The sequence below is a fragment of the Gallinula chloropus genome (assembly GCF_964237585.1).
Source record: "Gallinula chloropus genome assembly, chromosome: 14".
Lineage (NCBI taxonomy): Eukaryota > Metazoa > Chordata > Aves > Gruiformes > Rallidae > Gallinula > Gallinula chloropus.
In genome coordinates, this window is record NC_140099.1 from 19,077,715 (window position 1) to 19,092,103 (window position 14,389).

The 14,389-nt window shown below is 59.2% G+C and overlaps 1 protein-coding gene across 1 annotated transcript; it reads right to left on the minus strand.

Annotated features, from left to right (window-relative positions):
* Nucleotides 1–484: 484 nt before the first annotated feature.
* On the minus strand, nt 485–2,018 carry ARF6 (ARF GTPase 6). Its single transcript, XM_084270434.1, has 2 exons — nt 1,907–2,018; nt 485–1,811 (listed from the first exon to the last, which is right to left on the minus strand). The coding sequence occupies exon 2, from the start codon at nt 1,355–1,357 to the stop codon at nt 830–832; it is 528 nt and encodes a 175-aa protein (XP_084126560.1). The 5' UTR covers nt 1,358–1,811; nt 1,907–2,018; the 3' UTR covers nt 485–829.
* Nucleotides 2,019–14,389: the final 12,371 nt, after the last annotated feature.

Genomic DNA, 14,389 nt, shown 5'->3' on the forward strand with positions numbered 1-14,389 from the left:
CACTTTGAACATGTTACAATGGTGTTGGCGCTACCTGCCACCGCGGGCAGGGATTGGGTTCGTTATTAGTCTGAGATAATGAAGCCAGACTGAGAGTCACTATTTAGTTACAGATTAACAGAACTTTTTTTTTTCTCTTTATATATATATATATTAAAAAAAAGTCCTTAAATATAAAAAGACAGACTGCAGTTTGATTTTTAAGCAATAAATTTTCAGTTTACTAGATGAAGGAGACCTACCAACATATTCTGCGTGAATGCCAAAAAAAAAAAAGTAGCAATCTACAGCAAGTGAGAGAAGGAGGGGAAAAATAATAATAATAATAATATAGAATCAACAAAAAAAAAAGGAGAACCAGAAAGCATACACTGAAAACAGCACCTCTCCCCCAACCGTGTCTCCCCACCCCGTCCCCCCAACCCTCCCCCCCCCAAACAATAATCCAACCTTCTTAAGGGCTATCGAGAGAGAAACAAACGAACAACCAAAAAGAAAAAGTTACTTAGCAAGTCTACAATGTGTCTTTCCCCTGTTTGCTGGAAGTCTGCCATAGCATCTAGTGCTTGTGTTCGTGTCACATTCCGAGATTAGAGCATCCTAACGCCAAGCAAAGAAGAGTTAAAACAGGAATCCAGTCAAGTGTGCAGAAGGAAAGGGTGGTAACTGGAGAAAGGTGATCATAATCCTATGGGTGCTTTCGTTTTAACTTTTCAGTAGAGAATCGATTCTTCCCGAAAGCCATGTGGGTTATTTTTTAAATTTTTTTTTGGTTTTTTTTGTTTTTTTTTTCTTTTAATTCTTTGTAGACTAAATAGTTATTCTCTCATTAGGATTTATAATTGGATGTTAACCATGTCAGCCCTTCATAGAGTCCATCCCCTGTAGTAGCACAGGAGGGCTGCACGTACCAATTCCTATCCCTGATTCGGGTCAGGCCCAGTTTCTCCTGGATTTCGTGGGGTTTCATGGCATCAGGCAGGTCCTGCTTGTTGGCGAAGATGAGGATGATGGCGTCCCGCATCTCCCTGTCATTGATAATGCGGTGGAGCTCCTGGCGGGCCTCGTCGATGCGGTCGCGATCGGCGCAGTCCACCACAAAGATCAACCCTTGCGTGCCCGTGTAGTAGTGCCTCCAAAGGGGACGGATCTTGTCCTGGCCCCCGACATCCCACACGTTGAACTTGACGTTTTTATAAGTAACCGTCTCCACGTTGAAGCCCACGGTGGGGATGGTGGTGACGGACTGGCCCAGCTTCAGTTTGTACAGGATGGTAGTTTTACCGGCCGCGTCCAGACCCAGCATCAGGATCCGCATCTCCTTGTTGCCGAAGATCTTGGACAGCACCTTGCCCATCTCGGCGGCATCCAAGGGGCCCGGCGCCTCCGGGATAGGGGGTGGGAAAGGGGATGGGGCGGGGTGGGGGTTGGGGTGGGGGGGGAAAAGCGGAGGGCGAGCGGCGACCCACCCGAGCAGCCCGCGCGGGGCGGGGGCCGGAGCGGAGCGGGGCCGGCCCGGCGGGGTGGGGTGTCAGGGCAAGGGCAGGCGGGGCTCAGCGCCGGCCGCGCATGGGGCGGCTGCGGAAGAAGCGGGGCGGAGGGGGAGGGGGGGGGGGGGGGAAAGGGAGGGGAAGGGTGAGGGGAGGCCTGGCGGGGCGGGGCGGCCCGGGCGCCGCGGGCAGAGGGGTCGCGCCGCGCTCCGCTCCTCCACCGGGCCTGAGGCGGCGGCTCCGCCCGGCTCCTGCCTTGGCTCCCGCCCCGGCGCCTCAGCTCATGGATGCCGGCTCAGGGGCGGCGGCTCCGCGTCCTGCCTGCAAAGGGACGGGGAGAGCGTGAGGCAGGGCGTGAGGAGACAGGGGGGGGGGGAAAGCGGGGCGAGGGAAGGCGAGGGGCCGCCGGCAGTTACCTCAAGCCGCCCGCGGGTCGGGTCGGGTCGGGCCGGCTCCGCTCCGCGCCGCTCCCTCAGCCAGCACCGCCGGAAAGGCGCCGCGCGAGCCCGCCTCACTTCCCCTCCGCCGCCACCGCGCCTGCGCGCAGCGCCCGCGCCCCGCCCGCCGCGACGCTCAACGGCGCCGCCCGCCGCCCAGCGCCTCCCGTGCATGCGCTGCCGGCCGCCTCAGCGAGCGCGGGGCGGGGGTTGGGGAGAGAACGCCCCGCCCCCCCCGCCCACTTCCGCCCAGAGCGGCGCGCGCCATCTCGCTTCCCGCGCGGCCTCCGGAGGACACTGCGCATGCGTGGCGGCGCCGCCGGCCGGAGCCCCGCCTCCCCCGCGCGACAGGGAGCATGCGCGGGCCGCGCGGCCCGGAACGGAAGGGCGGGGGCGTCCCTCTCGTTTGCCCGGGAGGCGCGGTGCGCGTGCGCGCTCTCAGCTTCTTCCCTCCCCCCCCCGCGGCACGGCCGGGGGCGCCGCTTCTTCCGCTACTGCGCCTGCGCGGCGGCGATAGGACGGGGAGGGCCGCCTTCAGCGGCCGGCATTGCGCATGCGCATGCCCGGCGCGGGCGGGGCCTCCGTGGGGAGAGGCGCCACGCGATCACACGTCAGCAGAAGCACGCGGCGGGCGCCGGGGGCGCCTTAAAGGGCCGGGCAGCGGCCCGACCCCGCCGGCTGCCGCTCGGGGCAGCGCTGGGGGGCGGCCACAGCCACAGCCCCGGCGCTGCGGGGCCCTGCCCGAAACCACCCCCCTGAGGTGTCCCCGGCCGAACAGCTCCCTGCCCGCCCGAGGGGCAGCCCTAGGAAGGAGCCCAGGCGCTGCCCGGGCTGTGCGGTGCCGGGGGTGGCCCTTCCCGGCCCAGCTGGGCGCTGCTGGAGGCGTGCGGGGCCCTGGGCGGCCCTCAGACGGGGTGGCGCGGCGGGAGCTGCGGCCCGGGCGGGCCCTACCGGGTCTGCGGGGGTGAGCCCTCACCGGAGCCCGCTGAAAGAGCTTACCCCCCACCATGCGAAGCTGGTACCTCCGGGCTGAGGCTTTTCTTCACGCTGAGGGTGGTGAGACCCTGGCACAGGGTGCCCAGAGAGGTGGTGGATGCCCCATCCCTGGAGACATCCAGGGTCAGGCTGGACGGGGCTTTGGGCAGCCTGATCTAGGTGAAGGTGTCCCAGCTTATATGGCTGGGGTTGGGGCTGGAGAGCCTCGAAAGGTCCCTTCAGCCCAAGCCTGGTGGGGTCCTGTGGTGCGTAGTGTCATGGGGTTCATGGTTTCTTGTCTTGGAATCCAGGTCAGCAAAAGCCAAGCTGTGGCCACCTGCTTGGGAAACATGCCGTACCTGGCCATGATCCTCACCTGCCTTCCCCAGGAGCGGTGCCCCAGCACGCCCTGCGTGACACACAGCAGCACCCTGTGCACATGCAGCTCCAGTACACGTTTGGCTGGTTTCACAGGCACGACATGTTGCAACCCTGCGCTCCGGGGGACGTGCAGCAAGGTCGGGATGTGTAAGAAGCATGAGGCTGGTTCTCGAGGCCTGGTATGGTGCAGCAGGGGCCTGGCCTGTCCAATTCCTGCTGGCATGGCAAGGGGAAAGTAATCCTGTCTGGGTAGTTGCTCCTGAGCTGATGGAGCAGATGTGGGAAGTGGTTATCTGCCACGCAAAACCAGAAGTTGCTGTGGTCGCCTTTGGGGTCTCTTTTCAGAGAGGCCAAGTGATGTGGTCACCAGGACAGCAGAGGTTTGCTTTCACTTGGGACTCTGTGTTTACAACTGACTTCATACCCTTCTCTCCCTTCAGAAACACCAAATTCTGAGTTAATTTTGATGGCAGACATCTTGGCAATCGTAGCACGTGCAAAGCGATCCCCCTTGGAACAGCAACAGGGAAATGGGTGTCTTTCGAGCCTGGAAGGCTGGGAGATTCCCTAGACTGCAGAATTAAGTGGATGACAGTTTCTGTGGAAGCCTTGCTCTCTCATACAGCAAGCAGAGAGGGAGGATGCCAAGGAAAACACATCATCCGTGGCCTCTCCTCCTGAGCGTGTGCTGAGGGTAGGGTCTGCTGACACCAGGGCACATGAGTGTCCCTGCACATGTCAGGCAGTGCTGGAGCTCAGGCTCTGGTGTTCAGAGCAGCAGATAATACTGCCAGGAGCCATACAGGCATGGGATCTGCAGCAAGCTGGATACAGCCAGTTCAGTCTCACCTCACAAGCAGGGGATATTTATCTAAACAGATTCTACTGCTGAGCAGGGCTAATATCAACACCAGGCTGTGGGTGTCAGTGGGCTTCTGCTTGGCTCTGTTCCCTGTGACCGTTTCCATGCTGGTGGTGAACAACGAGTGGTGGTTTATGAAGGTACATGGGAGTAGGATGAGACCATGGGCCTTGACCAAACTAATTGTGACAGGCAGTGTCAGGAGCTTTGAAGTGCTTTGAAGCACTTTCTCCCCACACAGACGTCAACTGCTCTACCCACTGGCCTCAGAGCAGCATTTTCTGGTTCCAGGAAATGACTGACATCCTAAGATGACTGTGAAGGGGAAGGTGCAACTGTGTGTGTGGGTACCACAAGGCACAAACTGAAATGAGTGGGGAAGTGCCTTTCCCATCACTTTCTCCCTCTCTTTTGCACCTGGATGTGCTGTTCCTTGGGGGGGTCTCCTCTCAAATGGTGGCTTTTATGGGGTTGTTGGTGACTGCATTGTCCCCTGTCCTTGGGAAGTGTGCAGATGGGGCTCCCTGGCACGCAGAGGAGCTCTTCTGTTTTGTTCCTGAGCTCTTCCTCTCCTTTCCCTGCTGGTAAACTGGAAGCGATGGGACCTCTGAAACACCTTGTATGCACACCAAAGCAGGGAGCTGCTTTCAGGGAGCCAGCAGCTGCTCTTGCAGTGGAGCTGCTGAGGAGCCCATCTGCCTGTGACTGGAGCTTTCTGCTGACTAAGCGGCAGTGCCACTTCCTGAGCTGCTCCTCTCCCCGCAGGGCTCCTGCCTGCCCCTGCTTGATAGCAGCAAACAAGAGGCTGCTCCAATCTCTGTTCTCCAATCCACATTATCCTGCTCCTTCCCTAGTGAGGGCCCTACCCTGGCTGGGCCTGTGGCCAAGAGGAGCCGTGCTGCTCCGGGCTGTGGTCGGCAGGTTTATTGCTCAACTGCCTTTGCCCAGGTGCTTTTGGAGGCTGTATGTGCTGGCCTGGGACAAGCTGGGCTCCTCACCAGCTCCCTGAGCTCCCCCACTGCTGCTGATCAGCGCTGTGCAGCTTGGGCCAGCCCCAAGCAGGAGCGTGGTGGTGTCTTCCTCACCCACGTGACGTGCCATCAAGTGTCTGAAGTCGATCTTGCCATCATCCAAGTCTTAAAAACCTGACCAAGAGAAGTGATGGCTTCACACAGGAAATCCAAAGCTCAGCTGAGGAGGTGGGGAGGTGGCTACAGGCTGTGCAGGAGCCAAGGGACCCACTCAGGCAAACGCCTTTTCACCTGAGCTGGGCTTGATTTGTGAGGATTCCCCCTGCCCTTCAGGAAAACTTTGTGCCCATAGGGTCTGCACACCAGCAGAAGGGTTTACACGGTCTGCCATGTGTTTCTAAACTCGTTACTGCTGCTTTTCAGGGTGGTAGGTAGCAAAAAGACATTTGAGAACTCAGCACTTTGGATAGTTAAGATTTCAGATTAGTCACTAATAAACCCTGTGCACGTCAATCCTGGCAGCTCCCATCTACCAGCCCCGCAGAGCTGGGAGAGAAGCTGGGGAGAGAGCACCACCTACTTTTGAAACATTTGAATGTAGAGTTCCTATTAGTTTCGGTAAGTGAACCCAAAGGGCGGTAAACAGGAAGCAGAATGTAAATGGTGTAGCTTAGTTAAAGCAAACCAAGGCTTTGTTGTGTGAGGAACCCCGCTGCTGTGTCCCTGCCTTTACTTTGGGGAGCCAGGAGATAACATCTCTTGCGTTACAAGCCTTTAAAATCTGAATTTGGCCCAGCAGTGAGATGTCTCAGAAGACACTGTTCTTATTTTTAAGAGAGGGATTGAGGTAGGTGGGTTGGAAATGTGTCGTCAAAGATAAAGGGGCTGAGCTAACCAGGCTCTTGATCTCAGCACTCAGCCTTGCAGAAAGTCGATAGGAATCTACACCCTGTAACCACCCCTCAGGGAAAGAACTAGGTATGGGCACCGTGTGTGCTCTGTGTGGCGCAGGGACACACATTGCTGGTTGGTTTTTCAAGGTCACATACCCAACAAAAGCAGTTACAATACCCAGACATGCTCTGGATGACCTGAAAACCCTGCCCTCTCGGAAGGGGGTTGGGTTTCACATACCTGCTTAAGAATTAAAACCCTTCTGAGGGCCTTGGCAGCACCCAGGGAGTTACTGGGTAGCCTGCACAAGTTAAAGATTTTAGAAGTCAAGCCTGGCTGGCAGTGCCTCAGTGGCTGGAGTGCCTGTTGTACACCAGTCTGGATTTACAGCCCTGAGACTCAAAAGCAATTAGGGTTATAAAGCAATTATGTGTTAAAGCCTGGGGAAAAACAGATAGCAAATATCTGGAGGAGCTTTTGATAGCTCACCTGGGCCTGGCTGCAGGGCAGTGTGGTGCTTATCTTCTCTTTCTGCAGGTACCAAAGTTTGCATCTGCTGTTTCACACAGTTTTGTGAGGATGTATCCACGTGTTCTGTCCTCCACTGGTGATCCAAGGGCTGTGATCCACTGGTGAAGGAAAATTACACACTTTCAACAGTCTGTTTGGATTATGGGATTTTAATATGGTGTGGCTCATTGTGCCTACTTTTCTTTCCTCTTTTGGCAGAGGGAGATGGGTGAATACTGCTTTGCACTGATCCTCCAAAGACCTTTGTGGCTTTCCCAGGAAGGAAGGAGGGATGTAATAACGCTTTGGGGTTAGTATCTATCTTAGATAAATTCTTCTGCTGTGAAAACAAATTCTATTTGATATTATAATTGTGTTCCATGGGGAGATTTCTTATCATTGAGATACCTGATACAGCGGACCAAGTCTGCTGAGTCAGGCCAGAGAAGCACTCCCCACCAGTGGTCACTCCTGTCTGCAGGCAGGGAGTGGTGGAGATGGTCCCCCATGGGTGTCTCAGCCTTATTTCATAGAATCACAGAGTGTGTTGGGTAGGAAGGGACCTTCAGAGCCCATCTAGTCCCACCCTGCAGTGAGCAGGGACATCTTCACTAGAGCAGGTCACTCAGAGCCCCATCCAGCCTCACCTTGGGTGTCTCCAGGGATGGGGCCTCCACCACCTCTCTGGGCAACCTGGGCCAGGGTCTCACCACCCTCAGAGGGAAGAACTTCTTCCTAATCCCCAATTTAAATCTCCCTTTTCTAGTTTAAACCATCCCTCCTCATCCTATCCCTCAGGAACAGTTCTTCTCCAGCTCTCCTGCAGGCACCTTTCAGGAGCTGGAAGGGGCTACAAGTTCCCTGCTGGAGCCTTCTCTTCTCCAGGCTGAACCAGCCCAACTCTCTCAGCCTGGCTTCACAGCAGAGCTGCTCCAGCCCTTGGATCATTTTTGTGGCCTCCCCTGGACCTGCTCCAACAGGTCCATGTCCATTTCCTGCCATCCTGTGCTGTCTGTGTCCGTGCAGCCCCTGCTGGGCTTGGCCAGGAAACCAAACCCACAGTCTGCTTTAACAGATCCCTGGCTCTTCCCAGGAGGTTCCTGGAACAGCCTCAGGGAAGGAGTTGAGGTGGGAAGGGGGTGTTGTAGCAGCAGGGTTCTCTTAGCTTCTGAGCATGCTGGCGTGGCGTGGTGAGGACCCTGAGGAATCCCTGCAAGTCCCACGTTTCTCTTCAGGAGAAACCCCTCTCCTGGCCTCCCTGGGAGAGGAAGAGCTCTTCCGAACTGGGCTCCCAGCAGGAAAAGCAGTTTGTCCCCCAGGCTGTTGGGGTTTGGTTTCTAGCTTGAGTATATCACAGTGCCTCTGCAGTGAGTATTGGCAAACAAGCTGGCTTCTCCTCTCCCAGGTTATTTTCAGCAGCAGACAGAGGAAATGCAGGTGGGCGATAGTGCCCGGATAAACTGCCATATGCCAAAGCCCTGAATCACCCCTGTGACAGCATCAGCCTGAAGAATCAGCCTGAAAGAGGGTAAAAATCATTTTCTCCCCTCTCTGTTTTTTGCCTGTTCACCCCTGGGTCTCCCAGCAGCAAGGGAGCAGGAGGTACACCCCTGACCTCCAGCACTTCATGGAGGGAGTGCCTGACCCAATGCACCCCGAGGTTTTTGGACCCCGAGCCACTGCTGATGCCCAGATGTTTTTAAAAGGGCAGAGACTGGCAGGACAAGGGGAATGGATTAAAGCTGAAGGAAGGAAGGGTTAAATTAGATATTAAGGGGATGTTCTTTGCAGAGAGTGGTGAGGGGCTGGAAGGGGCTGCCCAGAGAGGGGGTGGGTGCCCCATCCCTGGGGGTGTTCAAGGCCAGGTTGGCTGGGGCCCTGGGCAACCTTGTGTAGCTCCAGGCCTGGAGGTTGGTGTCCCTGCCTGTGTCAGGGGGTTGGAGCTCTGTGACCCTTGGGGTCCCTCCCAACCCAGACCAGTCTGTGATTCTATGTTCTGGGCTGTTGTGGTGTTTTGCTAAGCACAGTGGTGATAAGGGGGTGCTGGAAAAGCTCAGGGTGTGGGGACTGTGCAGTCAGCGCTGCAGGCTGGCAGAAAGCTGCTGTGTTCTGCATCCACACTGTCATGCAGAGCCCCAGGCAACCATGGGGCTTCCAAGGGTGTTTTTCTCCTCTGTGTTGTCACTCAAAGGGTCTCTGGTTCCAGACAGCTTGAGTGTTGCCTGGAGGAGTGGAGGTCTAGAGCTCAGCAGGATCCCAAACCCGGTTCTTCTGGAAGCTGGAGCCCAGCTTATCCCTAACGCTTTGCACTAAGCCAGAGCTCCTGGGGCAGCTGCTCCTGCTAGGCAAGCTGCAGGAGTGTGGCAGAGCTCTGCCTGGGCCAAACAACTGAGGTTTCCCCTGCTTGGAGCAGCCTCATTTTTTTGGTTTCAGGTGTGGCTTTGGTGGTCAGGACCCACATCAGGCAGAGCTCTGTGCTAGCAGGACTCCAGGCCCGTGGCTGTGCTTTGTCATTCCTCAGCCTGCCAAGCTCATTCCCAGCAGATTTTCCCATGCAAAACGGGGAGTTTCATGCTATGAAACTCACCCTCACTGGGTCTTTGAACAGGAGGAAAATTTTTTGTGCATTTGTGTCAGGAAGAAAAGGTCCCATAGGTTGGGAGGGGGATGCCTGGCCCCGTGTTCAGTGTTACCACCTCTCTCTCCTAGTTGTGCATGGTGAGCCTACATCTCTTCATGCCCATGACCCCTAAGGCATTATCCTAATGCCTTTAACCAAAACTCCAGCTGTCACCCACAGCTCTCCCTGAGGTAGATAACAGGAGCCCAGCAGATGATGTCTCTCTCTCTCCCGTGCAGCCCTGACACCTGTAAGGACGTCAGGTCTCTGCAGCACTGGGAAAGACCTTGTTTGTCTTTTCTGAGATGGGATTGCAGTGTGTGTACTTTAGCCCTGGACTCTGCTCCGTTACAGTGGGTTAGGCAGTGTGGAAGAAACGCTCAGATACCTCCTGAGAGGCTGCTGGTGGGTCTGGCCTTGGGCAGGAGGCATGCCCCTGCCTTGTGCAGGAGGTATGTCATGCCTGGAATGGAGGCACTTCGGTGATGGGGCAGGAGGTGCCTTGACCTCTGCACTTCCGAAACGCCGTGTGAACTCACCCATCATCCCTTGGTGTTGGTAACCCTCTGGTCAGGGCTGTGCTGGCTGCAGGCTGGCTCTGTCCACAGCGTGGTAGGGAGAGCCTGGATGGGGCTGGTGGAGGTGGAGGCTGCAGCAGGAGGCTCTGGCTGGGCTGGCGCTGCTCTCCCACAGCATTTCCCTTCTTGGCAGCTGGTTCCACTCTCCTCCAAGCTGGTGTGGAGTCAGGGGTGGTGGCTGTTCTGGGCCATGGTCTGTGCGGCTTTTGGGGATAGACATGACAGCCTGAGGACCCTGCTCTACTGTGCACAGACCAGAGATCCCCTCAGCTGGTGCTCAGCATCCTGGAGAATGCATGGAGAGGGAAGTTAAAAAAGAAGGAGCCCATTTTGGCAATGGCAGTGCCTGGTTTGGGATCAGCATTGGCTCATGCTGCTGGGAAAGGGGCAGTGCAGTCTGCCCTGCTGAATTAGCCCCGAGGCTCCCTCAGCTTTCCTTGCAGCCCCAGGTCTCTGTGTTCCCACTGTGTTGCTGAAGCACAAGTGTGTCCCACTGCCGGGGCTCCTGGCTGCCACAGCAAGGCTGGAGGAGCTGGTCCCTGAGTAAGGGAGAGCAGAGGCAGTGGGAGCTGCAGCCAGCCGGGCACGGTGGCTTGTGCCTGTAATCCAAGCGCTGCCAACAGTCCCTGTAGCACAGCCCGGGCGAGAGAGCGGGACCCAGCCTCTTGTGGCATCTCTCCCTTGCACTACTCTCTGTTTGTCAGCTGCCTGTGCTGGGGAGCACTCCCTAAAGGCTCTAGTGATACTGGGGATGTGTGAGGTGAAGGTGCTGCCCTGGCCTTGCTCGCTCAGGTGTGCTCATGTTTTGGTGGTGGGCGTTGCAATTTCTTGTGGTGGTGAAAGGCCACAGCGTGGGACCCAGCCAGACCCTTGGGATCCCAGTAGGTGTAACCACTAAAATGGGAAATGACAGGCAGCAGAACTTCCCACTGTGTTTCTGGCTCGGAGACCCTGCACACCTCTGGGTCAGGAAGCATCCCTCGAACAGCCCCAGCTTAGGCAGACCGAGACGGCGCTCCAGCTCCCAGGAGTGTCTCATTAGTCTGCTCATCGGGTATTTAATGTCACAGCTTCTTTGCATCCTCAGCTCTGAGCTTTACACTCTGAGGAAAACACCGGTGAATGGAGAAGCCTTTCTCTGGGAGGAGTTTTCAAAGCAGGGAGTGGGATGTCTGGTCAGTAAGTGAAGTGTACTGAGGTGTCCTGGAGATAGAGCTCCCCGGTGCACCTCGCTTGGCTCAAAATGAACACAGAGCATCATGCTGTTCTTCTTCTGGCTCAAAGTCTGGGCTTTCTCAGCTCCTCAGACCTGCTTGTGCTTAGAAATCCTTCCTGTCTATCCATCCACCAAACATAAAGCAGGAGCAGCCAAAGGATGGTCTCTCAGATGCCCACTACCACGACGTGGCCGTGCAGAACGCATCCACCCAAGGTGGGTGTCTGGAATCTGCAAGATCCCAAGGAACAGCCGGGCACGGTGGCTTGTGCCTGTAATCCAAGCGCCGGGGAGGCTGAGGCTGGAGGACGGCTTGAGCCTGGGGGTTCTGGGCTGCAGTGCGCTGTGCCGAGCGGGCGTCCGCGCTAAGGCCGGCATCGATATGGTGGTCCCTGGGGAGCCGGGGGCCACCAGGTCGCCTAAGGAGGGGTGAACCGGCCCAGGTCGGAGACGGAGCAGGTCAAAGCTCCTGTGCCGGTCGGTAGCGGGATGGCGCCTGTGAACAGTCCCTGGAGCACAGCCCGGGCGAGAGAGCGGGACCCAGTTTCTTTTTGCCCAGGGGACGGGGCGGGTGAGGCGTCGGGGTCGGTTAATGCTGAGGCCCGGGCAGCGCCGACACCCCGGGGAGCCTGGGCCAGGCCGGAGAAGCAGCGGCCGCACCTCGGGGTGGGGGAAAGAGGGGAAATCAACCGAAGGCGCCTCTGAAAGAGCAGGAAGAGCGTCCAGAAGCGCTCTTGTTACGGGAACCCCTTCATCGGGGAGCCGCTGCCGGTGTTCCCCCGCCCCTCCGCGCGGTGCCACCTGCAAGCGAACGGCGCGGGGAGCCCCGAGAGGCGGAGGAGGCGCCGGCAGCCCCGGCAAAGGGCGGTGCCGCCGCCTTCAGCCAGCAGCTGGGGGCGGAGCCGCCTCCACCTCCCCCCCCCCGGGGCGCGGGGGCAGCACTAGGGGCGGCGGCGCGAGGCAGCGGGCGCCGGGCGCGGTGGCGCGCGCCTGTAGTCCCAGCTACTCGGGAGGCCGAGCCCGCCGGATCGCTTGAGCCCAGGAGTTCTGGGCTGCAGTGCGCTATGCCGAGCGGGCGTCCGCGCTAAGGCCGGCATCAATATGGTGAGCCCCGGGGAGCCGGGGGACACCAGGTTGACTAAGGAGGGGTGAACCGGCCCAGGTCGGAGACGGAGCAGGTCAAAGCTCCCGTGCCGGTCAGTAGCGGGATCGCGCCTGTGAATAGCCACTGCAGCGTAGCCTGGGCAACACAGAGAGACGCGGGTTCCTTTTGCTGGCCCCGCGACCGCCAAGACCGCGCCTTTTGCCCCCTCCACCGACCCCCGACCCGCCGCCGCAGCGACTCCTGCCGGGCAGCGCCTGAGGCCACCGCGGACAGCGCCTCACGCCGCCGCAGCGCCTCCTGCCGGCTGCCGCCCGCGCGCGGGCACTCTGCGCATGCTCCGCTTGCCGGGCGCTGCCGGCGGCAGCGCGGGGACTGAGCCCGGCCCGGGGAAACGGCTCCGGAACACGGTAAACGCGGCGCCCCTGAGCGTCCCGTCAGCTGTTTCCTTATCACAGAGTCGTAGGGGTCGGAAGGGACCCCCAGAGACCACCCCTAGGGCAGGGCGCACAGCGGCCCCGACCCGCCTCCGCAGCGCCTCACGCCGCCTCCTGCCGGGCAGCGCCGCGGCCACCGCGCCTCACGCTGCCGCAGCGCCTCCTGCCGGGCAGCGCCCGCCGCCGCCTCCCGCCCGCCAAGCCTCGGCTCGGCGCATGCGCGGAGGTGGCTCGCTCGCGGCCGCGGAGCAGCGGGAATTGGCGCGGGGCGCGACCCGTAGCGGGCGGCGGCGCGTGCGCGCAGCGGCGGCGGCGGCGGCGGCAGCATGAAGTCGCGCTTCAGCACCGTCGATCTCCGCGCAGCGGTCGCCGAGCTGCGCCGCAGGTACCGGCCCGGGCTGTGTGTCCGTGTTCCCCCTCCCCCGGCAAGGCGCCTGTCCCGCCCGCCGCGGCCCTGAGGAGCGGGACCAGGCCCGGCGGTGGCGGGCCCAGGCCCGGCCCGGCTGCCCCCGCGGCCCGCTGAGGCGCGGGCCGGGCGGTGACCCGCCGGCAGCCCCCAGGCGCCTCTGCCCTGCCCCTGCGCCGCTCCCTGTGCTGCCCTGCCCGTAGTGCCCGGCCCGCTGCCTGTGCTGCCCTGCGCCTATTGCCCTGCCCCTCCGGCCCTGCCTGCCCTGCCCGTGCTGCCCTGCCTGCTGCCCTGCCCGCTCTCCCAGTCCTGCCCTGCCCATATAGCCCTGCCCGTGCTGCCCTGCCTGCTGCCCTGCCCGCTCTCCCTGTCCTGCCCGGCCCCTCCTGCCCTGCCCGTCCTGCCCATATAGCCCTGCCCGTGCTGCCCTGCCTGCTGCCTGCATAGCCCTCCCCGCTGCTCTGCCCTGCCTGCATAGCTCTGTGTAACCCCGCTCTGCTCGGCCCCTCTGCACTGCACTGCCCAGTACAGCTCCACATTCCCCCCCGCCCCCCCATCAGCTCTGCCCTGCACAGTGTGTTCTGTGTAGCCCCCTGCTTTGCCCTGTGCTTCCTCTCTGTGCTGTACTGCTGTGCCCCCTGTGCTGTGATGTGCTCAGCTGTCTCTCCACACTCCACTGTACTGTGTTGCCATTGTAGGAAGCACAGCCCTCACCAGTTCTGTGCTGCCCTGGGATGATTCTACCATCTCTACACAGGGACAGCGTGACCCCCTGGGGACCCCAGCCCCACGCTTTGCTGGATGGTGGGCTGCTCCTCTCATGATCTGTGGCACCGTGGGGCTGCACAGGTCTTGGCTGATGCTGCCTCAGTGCCCCCCAGCACATCTTTCTGCCACAGAGCACCAAGTCCTCTCTGTCACCCCTGTCATATCATCTGGGAAGGCCTGGTGCTTCTTGCTCTGCTGCTCCCTCTTCTCCTCCTGTCCCCTCATTGTCCTGCTCCTGTCCTCCAGTCTCTCCTTGGGGAGCAATTGAGTGCTCTGCCTTTCCTGTCTACGTGGAGAAGCTCCTATTACTTGTCATCTGCTCTCCCACCCAGCTGAGAAGCTCTGATGCTCCCCACATCCATGCCTTTACCCTTCCAGTGTCTGGCACAGTCTGCTCCTTCAGCCCCACATTGAACAAAGCAATGGTAGGGTGGATCCTCCAAGCCAATTCTGTGCTTGTACTGGGAATACTAGTGCAATACTAGTGCCCTGTGCCAGCAAAGGGCTGCCTGCACAGCACAGAAGTTAGCCCCAAGGAGCAAAGTGCTCTGGTAGAACCAGTAAATTCTGCATCCCTGCCACAAAGAGGAGTGTTAGCATCCTGTGCTGGAGATCCAGAAGCTGTCTGGTTGCAGCTGGGCTGCCTGCAGTGGCTGTTCTTCCTTCAGCTTGTTTGGCTTTTTACTCTTTACCCCTAAATCCCAATATTCCCATCTTTTGGTTGTTCAGCTTCCAGCTCATT

Excerpts from the sequence above, each read along its gene's own strand:
- ARF6 (XM_084270434.1), bottom strand. The coding sequence starts at position 1,357 with ATGGGCAAGGTGCTGTCCAAGATCTTCGGCAACAAGGAGATGCGGATC.